This window comes from Neoarius graeffei, chromosome 1, assembly GCF_027579695.1.
Source record: "Neoarius graeffei isolate fNeoGra1 chromosome 1, fNeoGra1.pri, whole genome shotgun sequence".
NCBI lineage: Eukaryota > Metazoa > Chordata > Actinopteri > Siluriformes > Ariidae > Neoarius > Neoarius graeffei.
This window is the reverse complement of record NC_083569.1, coordinates 48,449,971-48,476,828: the sequence shown is the minus strand read 5'-3', so window position 1 is coordinate 48,476,828 and position 26,858 is coordinate 48,449,971. Positions and strand designations below refer to the sequence as shown.

Genomic DNA, 26,858 nt, shown 5'->3' with positions numbered 1-26,858 from the left:
AAAAAAGGTGATGGTAATCATGATTTGTCACAAAATGTGAGAAAATTATTAAAACGTTTAAAAACAAATGCTCTTCAAAGTAAGATAGGAAGGGACTTGGATATTTCACCCTCTACGGTGAACATTAAACGATTCAAGGAATCTGGAGTAATTTCAGTGTGTACAGAGCAAGGGCACAAGCCTAAGCTGAACACCCATGATCTCTTATCCCTCAGACGGCACTGCATCAAGAACCGTCATTCATCTATAGCTGATATAACCACAGGGGCTTGGGATTACTTTGGCAATCTTTTGTCAAGCTCAATACAGTTACAGCCACAAATACCAGTTAAAACTTTACTATGCAAAAAGGAAGCCTTTTTTTATGTTAACTCTGTCCAGAAGTGTTGCTGATGTATCTGGGCTGAACCATCACACAGTGGAAATGTGAATTGAGGTATTTCACCTGACGTCACAGGGTCACGTGACGCCCCGGTGTCCGCCATTTTGAACGTCAAGCTACATACTAACGCTGCAGACAGAGAGGGAGAACCAGCTTGAAAAAAAATGTGTTACAGACACCTAGAATAGACTAATTTGTCAGTAAGCACTCTATAAATAACCATGGTGTTTGCTTGTTGTGCTGTGGGCTGCCACAACAGACAGGGACAGCGTGCAGGACGCTCCTTTTACCGGTTTCTAGTGATGGGAATTTCGGCTCTTTTTCGGGAGCCGGCTCTTTTGGCTCTTCTTACTATAAGGAGCCGGCTCTTTCGGCTCCCAAACGGCTCCTGAGATTTTATTTTTGATTTAATTGCTGCAATTAACTAGTTAATTAATTACATTATTATTTATATTTTATCAATAGGATGTTTTCCATTTTATTTTTTAGTTTTTGTAGCCATTGTAAAGCTTTGTAAAGTACAGCAGTGTAACAATGTTCTAGCTACAGAAATAAAACTTACTTACCAATTAATAAATTATTTTCTCACAAACATAATGCAAAACTGTGTTATATTACCAATATAAAATACACAGCTGATTTTCCCCTCCTCAGGTGCCTCACAGACTCCTCTCCCCTGCGCTCCACAGCTTTAAGCATTACACCAATTTTCGTATTTTCGCAGCTGTGAATGACATCAACCCCCCCAACCAAAAAAAGTAGGCGTACACCATGCTACTGTTTTCCTTTGAATGGTAATAGACAACACAAAGACGCAACCGGACAGCAACTTTTTTTGTGAAAGTCTCTCTCTCTCTCTCTCTCTCTCTCTGAGGCACCTAAGGACAAAAAAACTAATTCGGCTCCCACCGAAGAGCCGGCTCCCGTCGTTCACGTCAAAGAGCCGGCTCTTTGAACCGGATCGTTCGCAACCGACACATCACTACCGGTTTCCTACTGACCCAGACAAGAGGGCCAAATGGATTGCAGCTGTGAAGAGACAGGATTGGGAGCCAACAGAGTACTCCAGACTTTGCAGTGATCATTTCATTTCAGGTTAGTTTATCAGTTAATGCAATTTTGATAAAATATATAGCAAAAAGTAAATGGGTCAGTGTTTGTTAACCCATCTGAGCAGTGAAACAAGGCAGTGTTAATTTGTCTAGGGTTGTATGTAGCAGACATCAGACATAAAACGCAATAACAGAGGCTAGAAAGAAACGGGACACAGAAATAAATAAACAGGGCTCCATACCAAGGCTGGGTACAGTGTTTGTGATAAAAGACAGATCCAATTTAACACGAATCACAGCTTACTTTCTTGTTAAAATGTGCAAAGGTCTCCACCATCTCATACCGCCTTGCACTGAAGGACTTAAGCGTGCCGTCCAAAATGGCTGCGTCACGTGACTTGGTCACGTGGGTGAAATACCTCAATTGTGGTCAGATGAATCAGTTTTCCAGGTCTTTTTTGCATGAAATGGATGCCGTTAAGAGAGTTTTAACTGTTACTGGGGTCAGTTAAAAATGGCTGTACTTTAATTATTCTATGAAGCAAAAATTGTATCTTGTTTGTGGTGTGACATTTAAGGGCAGAAATCTTTTCTTACACACAAATATATACTTACCCCCTTGCGGTAATGGTTAGCGGAATCCAAATCATCCACTAATATGGTGTCGCCAAGAACATTGGAGAAAACTGTTCAAACAAACAAATTGTTACCACAATCATACAATATTCTCTCGCTCTCATATACACACACACACACGAACTCCAAAACACTTTAAACCTAGAATCACTTCCATCTTTCAATACTTTTAAAAACCTTTTCATGTCAACTCTGACTGAACAGTGTAATTGTTTTTAACTAGGTGCCCTTTAAGTTGTGTGTCTGTATTAGCTTGTTATTTGTCATATTAAGTGTAATGTCTTGTTTGTGTTTTAGTATGTATAGTATGGGATTTGTGGTGTAGTATGTAACTTTGTCTTGTTGTTTTATGTATTTTGAAACTTTTTTTTTGCCACCAGTCTTGGCCAGGACTCCCTGGGAGAAGAGTTATTGTAACTCAATGGGACTTTTCCTGGTTAAATAAAGGTTAAATAAATAAAATATTATATTGATCCTCTATGCCAAAATTTGGAATTTGAAGGCAGTTTATGTAATGATTATTGTGCACACCCATGGGATTACCTTTTTGTTACCATTGTATTTATTACGTCTTTCAGAAGATAAAAGTAGCATGGCACCCTTCAGACAAAAGTAGTGTGGTTTTACTCCATTCTTTGGCAAAGATTTCTACATACATGTGAAACCCAGTAAATACCAAACATAAGCATCTGTAACTACTGAAATCTAATGCCAAAAGAGTGGCACACACACCCCCCCTCAATTTACAAAGCGCACATTGTATTGTGTGCAGAATCCAGACTCCAGGGGCTCCTTCAGAGTAACACTTACATACATGCAGCATTTTCTTGTTACAAAAGTTATCCCTGCACTCCCCAAAACACAATTACCACCAGCCACGGAAGCAAATCATGGCAGCCCCCATGCTGGAGCAGTCATCTGGAAACAATCTGGGAGGGGAAGTGAGTCTACTCACACAGCAGCGCATCATGCTGCATAACATCACACAACAGAAAGGGCAACTGCTATGAAAACCGAACACAGTGGGAATTCTACAGCTACTAAGCCATTCAAACCCAGCACCACCCTACATGACTCAAATGGGAATTAATCATTCAGCTCGGATTTAAATCTGTCCATCATTTATGGGTTTGAGGGGGCTAAAGAATGCATGAGCCTAGCCTAGTGTTGCTCTGAGAACTCACCCTTTTTGCAGCTTTCTGCATGCTCAGGAAAAATGAGCAGATCTCTGACAAACACGGGGTTTCCTAATGGAGGGAACAAAAGTTGACCACTCCTGATGTGGGGCAGAGGCCTAACACAAAAACACATAAAATCAGTCACAAATAACATGAGGAAAAACTAGATACTGAAAGCCAAGCGTGCCATCTAAACACCTAAATCTCATTCACAGGGATTTATACAATAGATGCGTCATATAATCTAAGATTACTAATAAACAGATTTTTTTTAAAGTACTTTAAATAAATGAAAAATATTAATTATTTGATAGGGTGAAGTTTTCTGTTAGATGTATTGAACATTTACATTTACTCAGGTGTCAGCACTTTGTAACAGTAAGTTTTCTGACCGTCTTCAGGACAGAATTTGCACTTTCTAGTTTCTCTTTAAAATAATAATAATAAAAAAAAAACTTTTTATTTCATTTTAAAAAAATAGAGGGTTTGGCAAAAATAGATGTTTCATTGTTAACAGGAGCATAAACTCAAGTATACAGACATACAGTCTCCATAGACAAACAATGGCAGTAGAATGTGCAATACTGAAAAATTCAGTGGCTGGCACCGTCATGGGATGCCAGGTTTCCAAATCAGTTCATCAAATTTCCACTGCTTGAGCAGGCCAACTGTATGTCCTGTTACTGTGAAGTAGAAAGGTCTAGCAAAAAAGGAGAACTGCATCACCACCACCACTTCGTTTGTATGTCTCAAAGTGTTTTATTATATCACAACAAATTATTAAAGAGCATCACAATCCTACACTTCATAGTCCCATTTACTTTTATGGAATGTCTAAGGAACATGTTCGCTCCTTTATATTATAGCTAAGGAACATGTTCGCTCCTTTATATTATAGCTAAGGAACGTTAGCCCTTGTTATCATTTATATTACAGCAGCAATAAACTGTTCTTCCAGAAAGTTTCACCATAATTATTCAAGTTTAAAAATCAGTTCTTTTTTTTTTATTTCATCCATCGATGGTCGCAGGGGAGCTTATTTGTTGACTGCCATTAGTCACTTTGCACCTTTAGAGTTTATTTGCTTTTATTTATTTACTTATCTATCTTCTGTTCAATACTGCCACTTTTGCAGTTTTTATTTTCATTTATCAATTCTTGCTTTTAGCACTATTAATGCACATTCACCTATACAAAGCACATACATTATTGTTACATTTTTATCTGTATGTAGTACAGTCGGCTTGTTCTTGGTGTTTTTTTAATTCTATGTTGTACAGTGTGTCTTTTTTTCTCATGTCTGATAACTTCCTGCTGTAACAATTTCCCAGCTTGGGATCAAGAAAGAAAGAAAGAAAGAAAGAAAGTAAGTAAGTAAGTAAAATCAATCAATCTATCGCTGGAGCCAATCCCAGCCAACTTTGGGGAAAGACAGTGTACACCCTGGAGAGCTCACCAGTCTATCATAGGGCTAACACAAAGAAAACCAACCATTCACACACATGAGCAATTCAGAGCAGCCAGGTGACCTAAACTGCGTGTCTTTGGACTGTGGGAGAAAACCCATTAAGGCACAGGGAGAACATGCAAACTCCACACAGAAAGGCCTCGGTCAAATGGTGGGTTCGAACCCAGAACCTCTTTGCTGTGAGGTAAGAGTGTCACTCAAGGCTTTTCCCTTGCATTATGTAACGAACAGCACAAAACTCAATGCTCTGTTATAAAAGAAAATATTAAACGTTTGAAATGGTGTGATGCTTTAGATTTCATATCATAAGAGACGTGAATATTTCTGTGAGGTAACCACTTATGCCAATACAAGATAAAGTAATGGTACAGTGGTGCTTGAAAGTTTGTGAACCCTTTAGAACTGTCTATAATTCTGCATAAATACCACCTAAAACGTCATCAGATTTTCACACAAGTCCTAAAAGTAGATAAAGAGAACCCAGTTAAACAAATGAGACAAAAATATTATACTTGGTCATTTATTTATTGAGGAAAATGATCCAATATTACACATCTGAGAGTGGTAAAAGTATGTGAACCTTTGCTTTCAGTATCTGGTGTGACCCCCTTGTGCAGCAATAACTGCAACTAAACGTTTGCGGTAACTGTTGATCAGTCCTGCACACCAGCTTGGAGGAATTTTAGCCCATTCCTCCGTACAGAACAGCTTCAACTCTGGGATGTTGGTGGGTTTCCTCACATGAACTGCTCGCTTCAGGTCCTTCCACAACATTTCGATTGGATTAAGGTCAGGACTTTGACTTGGCCATTCCAAAACATTAACTTTATTCTTCTTTAATCATTCTTTGGTAGAACAACTTGTGTGCTTAGGGTCATTGTCTTGCTGCATGACCCACCTTCTCTTGAGATTCAGTTCATGGACAGATGTCCTGACATTTTCCTTTAGAATTCACTGGTATAATTCAGAATTCATTGTTCCATCAATGATGGCAAGCCGTCCTGGCCCAGATGCAGCAAAACAGGCCCAAACCATGATACTACCACCACCATGTTTCACAGATGGGATAAGGTTCTTATGCTGGAATGCAATGTTTTCCTTTCTCCAAACATAACACTTCTCATTTAAACCAAAAAGTTCTATTTTGGTCCCATCCGTCCACAAAACATTTTTCCAACAGCCTTCTGGCTTGTCCATGTGATCTTTAGCAAACTGCAAACGAGCAGCAATGTTCTTTTTGGAGAGCAGTGGCTTTCTCCTTGCAACCCTGTCATGCACAACACTGTTGTTCACTGTTCTCCTGATGGTGGACTCATGAACATTAGCCAATGTGAGAGAGGCCTTCAGTTGCTTAGAAGTTACCCTGGGGTCCTTTGTGACCTCACTCACTATTACACACCTTGCTCTTGGAGTGATCTTTGTTGGTCGACCACTCCTGAGGAGGGTAACAATGGTCTTGAATTTCCTCCATTTGTACACAATCTGTCTGACTGTGGATTGGTGGAGTCCAAACTCTTTAGAGATGGTTTTGTAACCTTTTCCAGCCTGATGAGCATCAACAGCGCTTTTTCTGAGATCCTCAGAAATCTCCTTTGTTCGTGCCATGATACACTTCCACAAACGTGTGTTGTGAAGATCAGACTTTGATAGATCCCTGTTCTTTAACTAAAACAGGGTGCCCACTCACACCTGATTGTCATCCCATTGATTGAAAACACCTGACTCGAATTTCACCTTCAAATTAACTGCTAATCCTAGAGGTTCACATACTTTTGCCATTCACAGATATGTAATATTGGATCATTTTCCTCAATAAATAAATTACCAAGTATAATATTTGTGTCTCATTTGTTTAACTGGCTTCTCTTTATCTACTTTTAAGACTTGTGTGAAAATCTGATGACGTTTTAGGTCATACTATTTATGCAGAAATAGAGAAAATTCTAAAGGGTTCACAAACTTTCAAGCACCACTGTATACTGTTACTACAGATTTTCGTGTTATGTTACGCCATCACACTGTTCTAGTCCCCCGAAGTCAGCTGGGATTGACTCCAGCTTCCCCTGTGACCCTGATGGACAAGCAGTACAGATGATGGCTGGAGGAGTGCTGAGTGTTTCACTTCACTCATTTTCTTCCACTGCCGGCTGCTTTTATTCACTGCTGGAATTTATTTTGCAACAAATTACCTGAAGGACAATACACTGTCCATTACATACACAGATATTTTTGTGGACATACCTGTTATTTGGTTTCCAAAAAATTGTCTCTAGGGGCATGACTTGTTGCTGTCCCTGTGTTTCATCATAGATTTTTTTTGCGGCAGCTGTAGTCACAGTAACCACACAGTCCATGTCACCAAGAAGATGCCAGGAAATGACTTTGGCTACATCGTCATCCTTCACCAGTGCTAGGTGTGCTATCTATAAACCAAAAGAAATAGTTCTAATTCATTTTTAAATCTCGGGTGGCAACATTAACAATTTAATTATAGATGGTCATGAGTGAACCACCCCATCACACAAAGCATTTTCATTCTAGTCTCTAAGAAACTGATTCAAAACACACACACACCTTTCCTAGGACATCTTGGCTTCCTCTGAATGGATCAGGCATGGTACATTTTCGACGGGGCAGTTTCTGTAGCCTGTCCAAATCTGCAGTCATCTGCGTAATTAAACCTTCAACTGACTTCATCTAAACACAAACACACAATGACAATGTGCTTCCAGCTCAAAATGTGGTTACCCAAGTCATTTTGAGGTTTAAGAAACATACTGGAAACTCCGTTCTGTCTTTAGAAATCAGTCTCTCTCTAAACCCTGCCACATTTAAACATTTTTTTGTGAAGAACTACAAGAAAAACTGGCTCATGTTTAATATTTAGGAAAAGACAAGGTCGGTTATTTTTAGAATGATCTACAACTTTTGATTCATTACCATGAAATATGCTGTCAGTGTAAAATATTAAAATAAACTGATTTTCATTTGGGATCTTTTGATGATGGGGTTAATGCGTTTCAGTTTTTGGAGGCAGGTCATATACTTTTGACTAGCAAACAGCTTAACTCATTCTGAAAATGCATTTAAACTTTAAAAGAAAAGAAAAACCGAACTTACATTCTTCCTGAACTCATAGCTAGATTACTTATCTTGAATAATTTCCCATATTATTACAAAGGAATACAAATATATTTTACACTTGTGTAAATAAAGCATGAGAAATCTCTCTTTACGCACATCAGTTAATTTTGAAACATCTACGCCATTTTTCTTGAGCTCCAATTTCAGCTGGGTCTCTTTACTAGATGCATCTTGCACTTGACCTAAAAATAAAAACAAAACAAAACAAACTGAGAATAGTTCAAGACACTGGGACGACTCCACAAATCGTACATAAAATGACGCACATGAACATGCACTTTAGTGCATACCCTTCAGTTCAGTTGTGAGTTGTTTGTTGGTCTCCAAAACCTCTTTGTAGACTTCAATAGACCGAGACAGATGGTCTTTCTTCTTACTCATAGCAGCCATAACTTTCTGGTTCTCTGCATCTAAATACACAAAAGCTTATATTTGCATTTATGCCACTAATATGCACATATTTACAGAAATACAAATAAATGATTAATTAGTTGATCTCCTGTTAAATGATAAAAATTAAAAAAGCGTACATGATCCTTTTTAATTCAAAAGTCAAAGTTCCATCCCATGCCACAGGACCTGACCTTCCAAGGCAGTCTCCTGTCCCAGTCCTAGCCAGGCCCTTAAGGCACATTGGGTGGCGCTGATCTCCGTTTCAGTTAGCCCTCGGTCACTCATCTATCCTTGACTTGCAAGTGACGTCAAAGCAAAATAGAAACCCGGATGTCGGCCATGTTGGTGGCTATACAAATACGGTGGATATACAAGTGACATTCCATCCAAAACAGTCACGTGCGCGCAACTCTGTTTTCCCACTGCTTTAAGCGTTCTTTTAGCTGTGCCATATCTTTGTGCTGTATATGGCTGTGGTCACAACAGTACTCATGACCGTGGCACGTTCCAATTTTTTTAAATTCCATCCGTCATTCAAAAAGAGGGCGAGGAAACTCTGAGACTTAGTACGGAGAGGAGACGAGCACGGCTGAACAACATCGGCAGGGCTGATCTAACAGAGGCTAAAACCAAAACAGCTCGTGTTTGCAGTAATCATTTTATCTCAGGTGAGATTCAAAAGCTCTCTCCGTAATATCATGGAATAATTTTATTTCGTGTTGCTAGAATCTTGCTATAAAATGAGCGTTCTCTTGTTGTAGTTCACTTGGTCGTTGTTAGAAGTTTATAATTATAAAATTATCATTTTAGAATGGTTGCCCTGAAATACGACGCGAGCCATAAAGCTAGAGCCTTGTCAAAATTTCACACTTCATCTGTTGTTTACACATAGAAGTAAACTAAATGCAAAAGAAGCCCTAACTTACCCTTGCAAGTACAACTGCTTTGTCATCGTTGACTGGTTTAATTAATAAGGTATTTACCAACCAGAGACAAAGTCGTCATAGGCTTCCATGGACTTACAGTTAGGTCCATAAATATTTGGACAGAGACAACATTTTTCTAATTTTGATTCTGTACATTACCACAATGAATTCTGAACAAAGCAATTCAGATACAGTTGAAGTTCAGACTTTCAGCTTTAATTCAGTGGGTTGAACAAAATGATTGCATAAAAATATGAGGAACTAAAGCATTTTTTAAACACAATCCCTTCATTTCAGGGGCTCAAAAGTAATTGGACAAATTAAATAACTGTAAATAAAATGTTCATTTCTAATACTTGGTTGAAAACCCTTTGTTGGCAATGACTGCCTGAAGTCTTGAACTCATGGACATCACCAGACGCTGTGTTTCCTCCTTTTTAATGCTCTGCCAGGCCTTTACTGCAGCGCTTTTCAGTTGCTGTTTGTTTGTGGGCCTTTCTGTCTGAAGTTTAGTCTTTAACAAGTGAAATGCATGCTCAATTGGGTTGAGATCAGGTGACTGACTTGGCCATTCAAGAATATTCCACTTCTTTGCTTTAATAAACTCCTGGGTTGCTTTGGCTTTATGTTTTGGGTCATTGTCCATCTGTATTATGAAACGCCGACCAATCAGTTTGGCTGGATTTGAGCACACAGTATGTCTCTGAATACCTCAGAATTCATCCGGCTGCTTCTGTCCTGTGTCACATCATCAATAAACACTAGTGACCCAGTGCCACTGGCAGCCATGCATGCCCAAGCCATCACACTGCCTCCGCCGTGTTTTACAGATGATGTGGTATGCTTTGGATCATGAGCTGTACCACGCCTTCGCCATACTTTTTTCTTTCCATCATTCTGGTAGAGGTTGATCTTGGTTTCATCTGTCCAAAGAATGTTCTTCCAGAACTGTGCTGGCTTTTTTAGATGTTTTTTAGCAAAGTCCAATCTAGCCTTTTTATTCTTGAGGCTTATGAGTGGCTTGCACCGTGCAGTGAACCCTCTGTATTTACTTTCATGCAGTCTTCTCTTTATGGTAGATTTGGATATTGATACGCCTACCTCCTGGAGAGTGTTGTTCACTTGGTTGGCTGTTGTGAAGGGGTTTCTCTTCACCATGGAAATTATTCTGCGATCATCCACCACTGTTGTCTTCTGTGGGCATCCAGGTCTTTTTGCATTGATGAGTTCACCAGTGCTTTCTTTCTTTCTCAGGATGTACCAAACTGTAGATTTTGCCACTCCTAATATTGTAGCAATTTCTCGGATGTTTTTTTTCTGTTTTTGCAGCTTAAGGATGGCTTGTTTCACCTGCATGGAGAGCTCCTTTGACCGCATGTTTTCTTCACAGCAAAATCTTCCAAATGCAAGCACCACACCTCAAATCAACTCCAGGCCTTTTATCTGCTTAATTGAGAATGACATAACGAAGGAATTTCCCACACCTGCCCATGAAATAGCCTTTGAGTCAATTGTCCAATTACTTTTGGTCCCTTTAAAAACGGGGTGGCACATGTTAAGGAGCTGAAACTCCTAAACCCTTCATCCAATTTTAATGTGGATTCCCTCAAATGAAAGCTGAAAGTCTGGACTTTATGTCCATGTCCATTATATAACTATAACTTGAATATGTTTCAGTAAACAGGTAAAAAAAACAATTTGTGTCAGTGTCCAAATATATATATGGACCTAACTGTATAAGCCTTCATTTGAGATTTGTCGGCCCATGAAGTCCGCCAAACCAGATAGAACGCGATATCTGGGTACTCGATGGTTGGTAGAAGCATCTTATCCTCAGAAAAATCTGACTTTTTTTTTTTTAAATAATATGGGTCAAAACCACACATCTATCTTCGCTCGACCGTTCAAATCGTGGTAATACTGAGAAAATTCAGCATTGTTTACAGACACGCTTTCAGCAGCTGCCATCCTAGTTGCTTTGTATATCCACCATCATGGCGGACGCTCATGATGGAGCACATTTTGATCACGTGGTTGCAAGTCATCTATTACATGGCTAGGGTTACAGTGGGAACTAGTCCTCTGGCAACTGCAAGAGTTTGACTCCCTACTCACACCTGTATTATGGTGTGCCTCGCCAGATGGCAGTAGGTACCATTTTGATAATGCTCTTTGGTATGACCCGAGTCTGACCACGAGGAGAACTTGTGATCACCCGGTCGAGAGGCGGACACGCTAATGACTAGGCCAGCTCGCTATCCTTTTTAATTATATAACCGTTACTTAAACAAACTGGGTAAAATAAAAAAAAGATACAATGTCAATGTTCATTTGATTTCATATGGAATTAAACTGCTTGTTCTCCCCCCCGATTGAGTAATTGGTCAAATAGCCTAAATGTTCACCTGTGACAATAACGTTTGCTTGTGGCAATCATAAAATTGTATAAATATTCTCTCCATTTTCTTTCAGTTTAGTGGAGAGCCCAAGATACTTTGCATTTCCAGTCTCTGAGAAATCTGATATTTATAGTGAATAATCCATAAAGCTGGAGACGCAGTTTCAAAATATTCATTCATTTGGATAACAAACTGCTTCAGTAAATGTGAGGTTTTGACTCCGCACACTCACCATTGTAGAACCTGAAGGGCAAATTAAAAGGAGGGATGGTGGCCTCAGGTTTAGGGCCTTCAAGCACTGGACAGAACTGGAGTGTGTACACTGCGCCATCAGTCCCTGGACTATTCTCCATAAGTGCCAAGTCCTAGACACACACACAAGCACTTACTCTGACAAACATAATTTAATGGTAATTTGTATGTTAACAAATAAATCCATTGCCCTAAAAATCGACCCTGAATAACTTCAATATTTAATAAGGTGTCCAAGACTTATGCTATAATGAAACTGAGTTGACCATTTTTGTTCTTCATTGACACATTGATCTGTTTTCACTTGTGCCGGGATCAGACTACACAATACTTTTGTTTTTCATGATGGTCACAATGTCAGCTTAGGCAATCACGGTGCCATAAATTCTTGCTATGTCTTGGTTGGAAAACTGGCAACACTACAAGTCTGACCCTGACCAATAATTGCTTACGTCCTTGTGTGTCATCAGGAATGAGTGTCAAGAAATTTCTCTTCACCCTGTTTGTATATGCCCCCAGAGAGGGACGGTGTTGTTTTTGTGCCTCACTCCTTGTATGCGGTGGGATTTTCGCAGGCACATAGATTATATTTTAGGGAGAGAAAATGATGGTCTGGATGGATGAGAGCACACTCCACCTGCATGCTCGGTCGGTTTCTGTTCTGTGCACACTCACCTCTGATTGCACACTAAAAGCTAATCAGGATTACTTTCTTCAAGTCTGTGACTGGCTGGTTTTGTGGCATACTTGTAATGCTGTGCCAAGTTTAGCAAACATGTAGGCAGGGTTGAGTGTGTACAGAGAGGAGATGTTGAGCAGGTGTGCAGGAGGAGTTGGTTAAGTGCAGAGCAGAAACGGAGTGAGTGCGCATGAGGGTTGGATGCACATGTTTGTTCAGATTGATATTTTCTCTTTAGAATGTAGTCTGTGTGCTTGTGAGGGTCCTACTGCGCACTCAGGAATGAGACAAAAATAATACCAGAGCGCTCTCATCCTATTGGTCAACGTCAAGGAACAGGTTGCAGGAGTTGTCAAACTAGGTGAGAAAACAAAAACCAGAGCGTCAGTGACGCAGTAGCTTACACAGCCTTACCATGAGAAACCAGACTCGTTTATAACTAGCCAAGTTGCTCTTCATGAGAAGAATTAGAACAAATTTGATCTTCAAAACAAAACAATCCGAATCGAAATCCATTGAAAACTCAGGGAGGAGTAGCGATTTTCTTGAAAGTTCATTTATCGGCCTAATTAGCAACTTGTTAATGAGAAATCATAAAACCAGGGAATACATTTTGTGCAGACTGATTAGATCTTCCAAACAAAGCAATCAGAATCAAAATCCATTGAAAATTCAGGGAGCAGTAGCAATTTTTGCGAATTGTGGATGGACGACGGATGCCGAATGATGGCAATAGCTCATCGCCCTAAGGCTGGTTAGCTAAAAAAGTCTGACATGCGAGACTTGTTGGGGTGTTGCGGGGCGTCCCAGATTGTGTTCTTCAATTATGTCACACTTCAAAGCCAATTCGTCGTTCCCGATGCTCATATTCAGGCGCAATGCTGGAAATTTGTTGGCCATGACAAAATTGGGCCAAATTTGTTGAATCCTGGTATTTGTTTTTAATGGTTTCCTATATTACCCACTAGGACATTTGACAACCTACTGATAGTGCTGCCAGAGCCCTTGCTTCAGCTCTACCTAGCTGCTTCTCTGTTCAACTCTCTCTCTCTCGCCTCCTCATCTGTACACTCTGCTCAAACAAATATCGTACTTGATGCATCAGAGCGCTAAACAGCTGAGCACACTTTGTGCTGATCATGTCACCTAACTCAGCACAACTGCTCCATACAGCGGCTTTAAATTCTGGAACTTGGAGTCCAACTTTTGTCATCTTCCTCACTGTTGCTGACATATGGTGGCAAGTGATGAAAGAAGCTCCTGCTTTTGTGTTTTTCTGTGCCAACAGCAAAACCTGAGTGTTCTCCCTTATGCTTGAGATCCTTGACCATTTCTCTCCTAATAACATGTATTGTAACAGCACTAACAGTGTTCTACTGTGACTTATCTGCATCACACTACCCTCTAACTTATAATGAAAATACAGCATCAACCAACAAATTAGCGCCAGGTTCTTTAAGCTCATCACTAATCTTTCAACAAATATAATGCTTCTCAGGATGGATATTTCCTTTTAAGACAACCATGACATGGGTTCCAATATATTAGCAGAGCCTTCAAAATTTGTTGAATTTAAGTGTTATTACTCACTGAATCAAAGTAACATCATTATAACCACCCACACACTCACAGTGATAAGAGTCTCCCCATTAATAAGCTCATATGTTAGACTCTTGGCCTTGTTCTCAAACATAGGAAGATCTTCTGCATCAGCAAGAGTCGTCACAGTCAGAATCACCTTTCCATTAATCCCCATACCAGCTGGATTATTGTACTCATCCTATGAGGAAAGAACAACACCACACAAAACACTTATTAGTTTTTATCATATTTTCTCCTGCTGCCAGATTATGTTAAATTCTACTAAGTGACATGAAGACAAAGTTAGATAAAGAACAAGCTACTTCCTAACCTTTACTGTCTGGCTTCTAAGGCCATATTGTGTTTAACAAAGGCAGTGTTTACTACACGACACAGAAAAACTAGTTCATGCTTTCGTTACCTCCAGGTTGGATTATTGTAATGCCTTATTGTCTGGATGTTCCAGTAAGTGCATAAACAAGCTCCAGTTAGTTCAAAATGCAGCAGCAAGAGTCCGTACTAGAACTAGAAAATATCACCACATCACCCCTGTCTTATCCACACTGCATTGGCTCCCAATCAAATTTCGTATTGATTATAAAGTACTACTATTGACCTTTAAAGCACTGAATGGTCTCACCACAGTACCTGAGTGAACTTCTGCTCCTCTATGACCCGCCACGCCTACTTAGATCAAAAGGTGCAGGCTATCTGCTGGTACCTCGTATAGTGAAGGCTACATCAGGGGGTGGAGCCTTTTCTTACAAAGCCCCACAGTTATGGAACAGCCTTCCAAGTAATGTTTGGGAATCAGACACAGTCTCAGCGTTTAAGTCTAGGCTGAAAACATATCTGTTTAGTCAAGCCTTGTGTTAATGGTGTTTATGAGGTAAAGGTGTAGATCTGGAGGGTCCTCAGACAGAGTGTTTTGGTAAACTGGGATGTATGGATGCCGTCAGTCCCCCACTCGCTTGCTCACTCGAGTTTGTTGATGGTGTAGTGCCTGCTGCTTTATGTCCTGGGGCTCCCTCATGCCTGTGTTACCTTCTGCCTCTCCCCTTTTAGTTATGCTGTCATAGTTAGTTGCCGGAGTCCCTGCTTGAACTCAGCGCAAAATGTATACTGTTTCTACTTATTCAGGTGACACTGAGCATACCTAACAACCGGTGTTTTCTCTCTCTCTCTCTCTCTCTCTCTCTCTCTCTTCCCCCCGCTACTTGGACCTGCCTGATCCATCCTGGTGCCCTGTGTCTGGCTGGAGTCTCATCGCATCGCTCCTGTAGAGGACGGCCCCATATGGACAGTTGAAAGTCCCACTTGGAGGATGCTCTGGACACTTACAGTAATGCTTTTATGGCTGAGGACTACAGTTGACTTGCTAACTTTAGGACTGCAGTTGTCATGAACAGTTTTGTACTCAAGTTTCCATTAATGAAGAGTTTATAACATCAACAAAACTGACTTCATGTTAAAACTGTTAATGTTATAGTCATGTTGTTGCCCAAATGAGGATGGGTTCCCTTTTGAGTCTGGTTCCTCTCGAGGTTTCTTCCTCATGTCGTCTGAGGGAGTTTTTCCTTGCCACCGTCGCCACAGGCTTGCTCATTGGGGATAGATTAGGGATAAAATTAGCTCATGTTTAAAGTCATTCAAATTCTGTAAAGCTGCTTTGCGACAATGTCTATTGTTAAAGGCGCTATACAAATAAACTTGACTTGGCAGTGCTAAATACCTAAAAGGTCATTAAAACCTTGTTAGTCGAGCACAATTTTCTCACGTACTGAATGTCCGGCTTTGATCAAGTTGCTGAATAGCTGCACGTAGCAACACAGATATAAACCTAATCTCCAGGACAGATTCCAAGACATTAAAATGTCTGCTATGCATATTCACACCATTAAAACTGGGGGTGGGGTGGGGTATATATATCCTGTGATGATAAAGAAAGGTTGAAAATGTTTCAATGGCTTAATAGAAAGACATTTATAAAATTCAATTTAACCAGCAGAGCAGAACTAACTGAACTAATTACATGAAGTGAAAAGATGATGTTTGTGTTTAAATGCAGCAAGTGATTTTTACTTCGGGTGATGAGTCAGAAATTGATGTGGATAATGCTGATAATCAAAGTGATAATGCATTTCTAATTGTAAACATACAATTTCAATAAACGTGTCAGTAATTAGGTTTTGCCGCACGTAGATTAGGTTATAGATGTAGATTCAGTGCCAGTGGATTCAGAAGTGAATCTTTAAATGCAATTTTCACCCTCCCTTTGGGGGCAACCAGACTATAAAAATTCTATAACTTTACTTCTGGTTGGAATTCATGCAAATAAGACACTTCGCATTAGTGAGACAGGTATAACGAAGGCAGTGATCTGCAATGTGGAAGAAGCAACAGGAACACTGGGGCACGTTCATAAAAAGTACCCAATTTCTCCATCAGGTCTGAACTTCTCACTCAGTCAATCCCACATTAATTTAGTGAACGCAATATTTCTGTCTGAAACAAAATAACATGTAAAACAATGAAGCAAGTAAGAGAGTTAGACATACAGAGAAAATTAATTAATCAACCTCAACAATACATGCAATAAAAATGAAATGACACTTTCAGGTCAGAATGATTTTAATGGAGGTGTGCTGGAGGTATTAATCCCTTTTATTAAATCAACCTCAAGCAACTCACCATAATCTTCAAGCATAGCCTTTCAAGAAGAGTGCGATCAGCTACAGTGCTGCTGTTGGAGACCACAGGAGTTCCAGGGGGTGTGTCTGGGACGAGTTTGACTGGCTTATTGGGAAGAATATTCAGAGCAATCTGATATGACGGAGAAAAAAAACAAATTCTATCCGTTACCCTTAAAGTGCCACGTGTGTCACAAAATTTGCTGACCAAGACAATAAACACAAGAGATGCACACAATATACACAACACAATTTAAGTCAAAGAACAGCAATAGATGCAGAATATACATATAAACATGCAGTACCAGCCAAAAGTTTGGATATCCCTACTCATTCATAGGTTGTTCTACATTTTGACTATTTTCTACATTGTAGAACATTACTGAAGATATCAAAACTATGAAATGACACATATGGAATTATGCGGTAAACAAAAAAACAACAAACAAAAAGTGTTAAACATGTTTTATATTTTAGATTCTTCAAAGTAGCCAACCTTGATGACGCTTTCCACACTATTGGCGTTATCTTAACCAGCTTCATGAGGTAGTCACCTGGAATGCTTTTCAATTAACAGGTGCTTCATCAAAAGTTAATTAGTGCAATTTCTTGCCTTATTAATGTGTTTGAGATAAGACAGTAAATAATAATAAAAATACAGTAAATAGCCCTGGTCCACAACTGTAGTAATCCATATTATGTCAAGAAGCGCTCAACTAAGTAAAGAGAAACGACATCCATCACTACTTTAAAGTGCATATTCTGGACCAATTTCGTTTTTTTTTTTATATGAAAGCATGTCCCTTTACACACTCATCCAGAAGGGTAATTTTGCACAAGGCCATCTGTCTACAGCAGAAAAAAATAAAATAAAATGCGTCTGGAAAAATCCCAAGGGAGTCTGGAGCCAGATTCGTGACGTTACCTGTAGAAGCGCCAGCAGGCTGCGCGAGCTCTGCACAGTTTCAGTGCACAGCCTGTGTAGCCAATTTTTCCAGGTGCCTCGCACGAAGCGCTCCCATTTCTCTCTCATTGTCCGGTCTTTTGGAAAACGATGAGTACTAATCCCATCAAGATTGGTGTTGCTACACCCTCCTACGATACATCTGTTAACCATTTTAATAATTACGCGATAACGTTGAAGAAATTTGCAGAAAACCACCAGGTCGTTTTCTCATAAACAAACCAGCGCTGACGTAGGATTCAGAAGGAGGCGTTCCGCACGCGACGTCACGAAAATCATTGTTTGCCTGGAAATCCAAATGCCAAGGTTTTTTTTTTTTTTAGAGGCGGACCAATTCGCCTCAAATGGCTTGATTTCAACTGAATTTTTCTGGTATTGCGCAAGGTAAAAAAATTGCAGAGAATGCAAAATGCGACAGATATTTGACCAAAGTTTAATATAAAATAGGAGAATTACATTGATCTTGCTCCTGAATTTACCCGTGATGTGCACTTTAAGACATGAAGTGTGTTTTAATGAATAAAACGAAAGAAAAAAAACACCACTGAATTAGAAGGTGTGTCCAAATGTTTGACTGGTACTGTACAGTCCAAATCATGCTGAGACACTGGTGGCATGTTAAAATGCACAATTTCATGTTAAGACCAAAAACAAGAAAACTTACTAGACTCACTTCCATTTTTAATGCAAAATAAGCATCTGTCTACTTTTAAGTGATTGTACCCTAAATGACAAAATGCCTTAAAATCTACAAGTAAAAAATAATAATAATAATAATAATTTTTAAAATCTCATCTCATCTCATTATCTCTAGCCGCTTTATCCTTCTACAGGGTCGCAGGCAAGCTGGAGCCTATCCCAGCTGACTACGGGCGAAAGGCAGGGTACACCCTGGACAAGTCGCCAGGTCATCACAGGGCTGACACATAGACTAATTAAAAAAATAATTAAAAAAAATAAATATAATAATAATAATGTCAAATCCCTTCCATGCCAGGATCTGGTCTTTCCAGGCAGTCTCCTGTCCCAGTACTAACCAGCTCTTTAAGGCGCGGCGCTGATCTCCATTTCGGTAGCCCTCGGCCTCTCACCTATTATATAGCTAGGGTTACAGTGGGGGGCTAGTCCTCTGGTAACCATGAAAGTTTGACTCCCCACTCATCTGTATTGCAGCGTGCCATGCCAGATAGCAGTAGGTACCATTTTTATGATGGTCTTTGGTATGACCCGACCGCAAGTAGAACTCGCAATCTCCCGGTCGATAGGCGGACGCACTAACCACAAGGCCACTCGCGGTCAAAATCTACAAATAGGACTATGAATATTCATGATGTATATTTTTTATTTACAGGAAATACTACTATGTGCATTTTGGATACTGGGGAGAGCTGGAAGCCAATAATGAGAACGAGGAATGTGTCAGTGGCTCACCTGACTGCTCCAGAGGGACTTGCTTTTTTCTGCCGCCAAGATAAACTGCACCACATACTTTCCGACGCGGGGAGGAATCTGTTTATCTCTGTGAGAATGGACAATAAAATAATTTTAATTTACAAAAAACAAATCAAAAACACAAAAACCACAAGTCAAATCATCATATAAGGGCATCTATTCAAATAAAATTTGTTGGTAATAATAATAAAGTTATAAGAACATTGTGAGATGCTTTTTAAAACTAGAAAAAAGCATCTAGTAAGCCATACTAATACTCTTCATACTAAATCTGTAATACTGGTTTTGCAAAACTTGTTACCTGAAGTAAAAGTGGTCGTCATTTTTCTTGTCCTTGGGTTTACTACATTTAAGTGCCATTACCTGAAATCATCAATATGCACGTCAGCTGTAAATCATTATATGTGACTACAGGAGCAATACAGTTCTTAAAGCATATACGCAGAGCCATGGCCTCACTTTCGTTTATAAATGCCTTGTGGCTTCAATGTGTGCGACAATATTTATTGTTAAATTGGCTATACAAATAAACTTGACCTTGAGACCTCAAGAATGGCACAGGAATAGTTTTAAGCGTTAACAATAAATCTAATACAGTAATTTTTACGATTAAAGTGATTCATATAGGTAGCGGTCTGAGTGAATGACCTTGACGTCCGTAACGTCACAGCAGGAAGTCTATCAATCTCATCGCCATTTCCGCTATACTAAAACTCACAGCTGACTGCAACTCCGATCCTCCATTCTGAGCTAATTTATCGCCATGCCATGTAGATGTGTTGCTGGCGGGTGCAGCAACACAACTGAAGGTGGATTTGCGTTGCATTCATGGCCCAAGAATGTTCAAACTGCAAAGATTTGGACGCGTTTTGTGAGAAGTTCACGGGCACATTGGGCAGCTATGAAGTGGTCTCTCCTCTGCTCTGCACATTTTACTGAAGACTCGTACGAGACCTCTGATCTGTTGAGGAGCGTTGGCTATAAGCCCGTACTGAAAGAGGGTGCAGTACCAACAATTAAAGGAAAAGAAAACTACAAGAAAAGGAAAGTATTTATTTTATTATTTATTTTTAACAAGAAAAGTGAGTTCAGTTGCACCAGCTGTCCCAGAGTGAGCTGAGACATATCGCTCGGGCAGTGACCTCCCTGTGGTTGTTGCCAAAACCAGTGACGTCTTGCTCCGTCCCGGGTTTTAGTAATTGCCTGAGAACAGCACTAATGGCGGAACGCACAGTATGAAGAAAAGTGAATGACTGGAGCAGCCGTCTTATTTCTAAACTGGATATCGCTGCCATCTCGCCCTTACGTGGAAGAAGCGAATGAATGGAGAACTGAACGAACAACTGAAAGTTAGATTGTTTCAAAATAATCGGCCACAAGATCGGCCTTCAAGAAGCGAGAACACAGATGGGTAAGCTATGACTCTCATTTGGATAAAAAAAACAACACGTTGTTTTCCTGCATTTAGATTAATCCATGTAACTTGTTACAATACACATGGAGTTGTGTATTGTGTGTTTAAGTTACCGGCATAAGATTATTTAATTTGCTTCAGAATGTGATTGTCTCAGTTCATCTGATTATTTAATCAGCCTTTTACGTTTTATCAGTGAAAATGCATGCATGTACATGTATGCTGCATAAGTTAACACACCTATCCTGTTTTAATGAGAGTCAACCCACAATCAATGAAGTCAAATCAGTCTTAGTTGAGTGAGTCGGTAATGGGATTTTTTACTTTCACCATAAATTTTTATTTATATGACTTTGGTCTATAGCTGTTAAAAGCCTCGGCCTTAAAACCGGTTACAGCCGTGACGTCACGCGCTCAGGGCTGGCTGGCTCAGCGGGGCAGCTCCAATCCCAACTTTGCGGTCGATTTTACTCTCAAAAATATATATTTTTATTCCCATTTATGCAGCATACAAGAGTCAAGGATGGAGATACTATCCACTCAGAAATGTATTTAAAAATAAAGGTTCTGCGTATCTGCTTTAAGGTTTTGTTTGTGTAACTCACTCCAGGTGGAGGACGAGATCCTGAAGCCAAGCCTTGCCAAAGTAGCATAGACAGATTGGATGGACTTACATTCTTCACAGGCCCACCCTCTTCAGAGAGTACAGTTACTATGAACACTGCACATGCAGAAAAAGTCAATAACAAGATCAGCGTGTGCATTTTAAATACTCAACACGGAAATATCTTCTTCTGCAGAGAACAAACACATACCAGGGAAAATAGCTCCTGCTCTTAAGATGGCTTCACGGTCATATTCTACACGAAGCTTAACAGGGTTGTTGGGATCAGGCATCACACAGAGCTTCACAACTGGGCCAGAAATAGTACTGTTTCTACTAAAGGATCCTCGGAACTCCAGCTCATGCTCTCCTCTGCAGATAGACAATCAAAATGTTTTTAAGAAAAAAAAAAAAAAAGTGTGCATAAATATAGTCGTTAATTAGGCACAATGGTCATAATTGCTATGTGAAAATAAAAGAAACTGCTTTAACTGATGCTGGTTTCTACTCACGCTGTCGCTGTTATGGTCTCCAGTATAAAGCTGGCCTTTCCTTCTGCATCCACAGGCTGGGACATCACCGAAGATTTAACCTACAGCACCCAAACATACACCAACTGATATTTAGGATAGACTCAAATTTAATTAGCCAAAAATGACAAATTTGCTTGTACATGAATAAAAATTTAACAATTTTATTTAAAAATGCTTTGCTATTTTGATCTTTTGAATTAACTACCAGAATTCTTCAAAAACATGCAAGTCATGATAACTCTAAGTAAGGAATAAAACATGACAGAACATGCTGTTACAGGAAAATAATCAATTCTGGGTTGGTAACAGACTGCACACACCATCTTATCGATTATTTTCCTGTAGCAGTACATCCAAAATTATTATATTCCTCTTATACCACAGTAATTTGCCAGCAATTACAATGATTTAACAGAATAGGATGACGTCATACTTTAAAAAAAAAATTAGTTCCCTCTTGAAATTAATAAGACAAAAAAAAAATGCAGTTTGTTGTTTAAAAAAAAAAAGAAAAAACCCATACAAAGCATCAAGCCCTCTGATCCAAAGACTTCCCTGTTGCTTGTTTAAGTTATTACAGAAATGATAACATTAGAATGAGCACAGTAATATAAACCCTGCAGCCAAGACTACTGTCTGAGCAATGTGACAGTCACTGTGCGTAACTGTGATCATTGGATCTTTTATTATTAGCATTGAATAAATTTGCTATTCGATTTTCAGGGGGAAAATAGCTTTTGAATTTGGAAGGATTTCACCAAGAACATTTATTTCAGTGCATCAATATTTCGGAGCTACCTTGAGTTGTGGTGAGAGAGTTTTAATTGCTATGACAACACGCTGATCTGGAACAGGATTTCCCCACTCGTCACATAACTGTAGCAGGAATGGCGTGTCCAAACCTTGTCCATTTATCACATGTAAGGGCTACAAACAGACAAAAACACACACAAAACAAAGTGTGATTTCAAGTGTGCTTACTGTTATGGTAATTATGACTGGGGGGGGGCTGGCTAAGGCTACATCCACACGACAACGAGATTTTTTTTTAGCAGGTAAAAAAATATATATATATATCGCGTCCACATGGGCAACGGATCAGTAAAATATCAGGTACATGTGGCAACGCAACGCTTGCTGAAAACGATGCAATACACATGCCACACCTCTACGTGCGCTGTAAGACGGTCCCATCGGAGACACCAGAACAATAGAAGAAGTAGGACGCATGCGCATAAACCCCTTCTTCTACCCGGCGTGAATGAGTGAGTGCTGCTTGTTCTAGTCATGTGGTTGTGACGTCATCGTAAACAAATCCGTTCTACTCATCCAGACGACTTTGCAACGGCGCCATTGCCAGATTTTTCCACTCTGGAAACCGTTCTCAAAAAAAATCGTTTTGGGGCACCCAAAACGCCGGTGCCGTGTGGACGCCAAGCCGAAACGATAAATTTTATCGGATTCACCTGAACCTGTTGCCGTGTGGACAGGGCCTAAAAGTGAACTACTCATGGTGACAGCTTATTAATACTTTAATCTCCAAAACAATTCATATCTTAACACACAATTCGGCCACTGATTGCATTGTAAACAAATGTGCACAGCCTGAGACTCCTCACAAACTGGACTCATAGAATAAAACCTATCACACAAGTTGTTATCCTCTTCGCTCCCACATAAGGTCTCCACAAGATCCCTCCATCCGGCACGGTTTTTTGCCTTGGTCTCAACCTCACTCCAGGTGATCTCAATTTGCTCAAGTTCTGCTTCAACGGTCCTTCGCCAGGTGTTCCTTGGCCTGCCCCTTGGTCTCTTGCCTTGCGGGGTCCATCGCAGTGCAACCCTCGCAATACTTGTCTGTGGCATCCTCAGCACATGTCCTAGCCATTGAAGTCATCTGTGCTGTATTTCACTGGCGATGTATGTGGTCTGGCTAAGCTGGAGGAGGTCTTTGTTGGACATCTTGTTGGGCCAAAATATTCTGTTTATCCTCCTGAGACACCCATGGTGGAAACTGGACAATGTTTCCATGTTGGACTTGCTGACTCTCCAGCATTCACTCCCACATAGAAGGATGGCCTTGACACTGCTGTTATAAATGCGGATCTTGGTCTTGCGGCTATAAAGCTTGGACTTCCAAATGAACTTGAGCTGATGAAATGCTGCTCTTGCCTTTGCCAGTCTATTCTTGATAGCTTTCTTTGTTGTATCTTCTGTGCTGATTACTGACCCCAAGTATGTAAAATCACAGACTCGTTTGATGGTAGTCCCTTCTATGCTAATGCTACTGGCATTGGTGGTACTGAAACGCATTTCTTGGGTCTTGGCTGTATTTATCTGTAGCCCAATTTGCCTTGCATAGTGGTTCAGTCTGTTTGTCTTGTCTTACATATGGTCATACTTGGAGGAAAGGAGGGCAATGTCATCAGCAAAGTCCAGATCTTCAAGTGATGAGAACAGAGTCCACTTGATACCTCTGGTCTGGTCTTTGTCATCACCCAGTCGATGACAAGGAACCACATTGGTGAGAAGATGAAACCTTGTCTTACTCCAGATTCCACTGCAAACCAAGTTGTTATTGAGGATGACGGGGCATTCAAAGTCTTTGTAGAAGCTACTGAGAAGAGTCACCATCTTTGGTGGTATTCCATAGGACTTGAGAATCTTCCACAAGGTGTCTCTATGCACACTGTCGAAAGCCTTCTTGAAGTCAATAAAGTTGATGTATAATGATGGCTTCCATTCAAAGCTTTGCTCGATGATGTTTCTCAGGTGTGAAAATATGATCAATGCATCCTCTTCCTTTCCTGAATCCTGCCTGTTCAGGTCTGAGTATGGGGTCCAGATCACTGTCAATCCTATTTAGAAGGCTCTTGCAGAAAACCTTGCTTGGTAGGGATAGTAAGGTAATACCTCTTCAGTTGTCACAATCCCCAAGGTCTCCTTTCTTTGGGATTTTGACAAGAGCTTTGCACCAGTCTTTAGGGATTTTTCTTCTTTCCAGTTATTGTCAAAAAGGTTGACAAGGACATCTGCTGCTATTTCAACATCAGCCAGGAGTAGTTCTGCTTGGATGCGATCAATGCCAGGAGCTTTTCTTGTCTTCATGGACTTGATCTGAAAGGTCTGTAAAGCTGCTTTGGGACAATGTCTATTGTTAAAAGTCCTATACAAACAAACTTGACTTGATTGCCTTGATCACTTCTGTCCTTGTTGGAGAGTTGATGTTGATATTTAGCCCGTTTCTGTGGGTGTCTCTTCAAACTGGACTGAAGGGTCTGGGCTGTTGAGAACTGATCTGAAGTGCTCTACCCAGCAGGATGCTTGCTCCCTCTCTGTAGAAATTATTTTCCCCGTCTTGTCTTTTACTGGGGGTGATTGAGTTTTCTTTCCACTTAGCTCTTTGGTGATCTTGTACACTGTGCTAAGGTTACCATGAGCAGCTTCTGTTTCAGCTTCTTGTGTCTTCTCTTCTAGGAAGGATCTTTTGTCTCTTCTGGCACTCCTTTTGGCCTCTTTGTCCTCGCTGTTGTACCCCCTCTCGAGTTGTTCTTTCAGTCTTGAAGATTTCGTGCTGAGGAGCTTTTCTTTGATCTTGGCTCTTTCGTCAACTGTTTTCCATGTGCTCTCCGTTATCCAAACTTCTGTTTTGATATCCAATGAGCTTTTCGCCTGTCTCACAATACACCTTCGTGATGTTTTGCCATTTCTGTTCTATAAGATTCTCTGTCTCAGGAACTTCTTCCAGTATTTATCACACACAAGTAAGAATTTCAATTACAAAAACACTGTGAAAGGAATTTACAAGGGAACAAAGATTAACCATTAAATGTTGCTCTTAAAAGGAACATTTTCTGAAAATTTAATTTTGCTAAACTTCACTAGACTTATTAACAGTCAATTAACAGTCACTCGAGCCATCAAAAAAAAAAAAGTCAAGCACAAGTGAAAATATGGATTTCTTTTTTGTCTGCATGTGTTTCAAGATAAATGAGAAAGTGCAAGAGGAAGACAATATTTGTAGCTTTACTGATGTTTCTACGAGGGCATGTGTATGTGCTATTTACCACTTCGGGAGCCTTCAGCAGAGTGATTTTTGCCGGCAGTCCAGCACTGACTTTTACTCTGGCAAACTCCTCAAAATTTTGGTACTTAAAACACAACTCCTTTGGACCAGGGAAGCCTTCTGTAAAGCGAATGCCAGTCACCACCATTGTCCCTGTACTGGCCTACATGTAGACACAGGCGCATGCACACACAGACAGAACACAACTCCCTTGAACCATGTTAAAGATAAGTTTAACATACATGTTGATTTAAGAGTTCCTGGATGGGTCCAAAAGTACACTGCTGCCAGGTTTCATTTTTCTGCTTCACCATTATGGTCTCATTACAAGAAACGCTTTAAAAATTATTTCTTAAACAACATAAAAACATCATCAAATCAATCTAGTTGTTATAAGAAAGCAACTTGTTACTGTCAGATATGCCTTTACAAGTTATTATGTGCAGGTAGCATTACCAGATTTTTAGCTTTCATCAGGACTCAAGAGATACTCAACAGAACTGATCTAATTATTTCTGATGGACACAAATTACTGCTAGGTTTCAATAAATTTAATTTTAAAAATCCTCAGCAGTAGATACATTAATAAACAAATTCTCAACTCTCTTATTCCAACAAACTTTTTTTTTTTCTTATTGTGGCAGCAGTAAGATTCCTTAAGAAAGGATATTGCACTGTTTCGATCTGTCTACCTGCCAGTCGAAATTCAGGGCTGATTCATCAAGGTTATCTGCAGACACACTGACTGCCTTCATGCTCTCAGCACTTAGAGCATCTGTCTTATTGCCATACTGATCAATCACCTCAACACCTACAAAGGAAGAGAAAACTAAGGTTAAATAACTAAAGCGGATGACTTTGGGACAGGGAGGTGAATTCTGCCGATGGTAAAACACCATTTCTATGAATGATTATTTATAATATAAAGCATGTAACAATCGTTAGTTTCAAAATGGCTTTAGAAAACAAAAATCCATTAATTAATTAAACAGGGGCTTCAAACTCTTAGGTAACAGGCCACATTATACTCGGTCCAATACCATGT

General features: G+C 39.9%; 1 protein-coding gene across 2 annotated transcripts in view; it reads right to left on the bottom strand.

Annotated features, from left to right (window-relative positions):
• smchd1 (structural maintenance of chromosomes flexible hinge domain containing 1) overlaps positions 1–26,858 on the bottom strand; it is a 127,324-nt gene that overhangs the window by 7,800 nt on the left and 92,666 nt on the right. For both annotated transcript variants that reach the window (XM_060932905.1, XM_060932911.1), the window contains exons 29-45: positions 26,506–26,624; positions 25,815–25,976; positions 22,546–22,674; positions 21,727–21,806; positions 21,426–21,586; positions 21,216–21,331; positions 19,498–19,559; positions 19,176–19,263; positions 16,782–16,913; positions 14,140–14,289; positions 11,811–11,943; positions 8,151–8,270; positions 7,957–8,042; positions 7,291–7,413; positions 6,958–7,139; positions 3,255–3,364; positions 2,050–2,120 (exon numbers count right to left, since the gene is read on the bottom strand). In XM_060932905.1, coding sequence (XP_060788888.1) covers positions 2,050–2,120; positions 3,255–3,364; positions 6,958–7,139; positions 7,291–7,413; positions 7,957–8,042; positions 8,151–8,270; positions 11,811–11,943; positions 14,140–14,289; positions 16,782–16,913; positions 19,176–19,263; positions 19,498–19,559; positions 21,216–21,331; positions 21,426–21,586; positions 21,727–21,806; positions 22,546–22,674; positions 25,815–25,976; positions 26,506–26,624 — 2,024 coding nt within the window. The remainder of the gene's footprint in view (positions 1–2,049; positions 2,121–3,254; positions 3,365–6,957; positions 7,140–7,290; positions 7,414–7,956; positions 8,043–8,150; positions 8,271–11,810; positions 11,944–14,139; positions 14,290–16,781; positions 16,914–19,175; positions 19,264–19,497; positions 19,560–21,215; positions 21,332–21,425; positions 21,587–21,726; positions 21,807–22,545; positions 22,675–25,814; positions 25,977–26,505; positions 26,625–26,858) is intronic.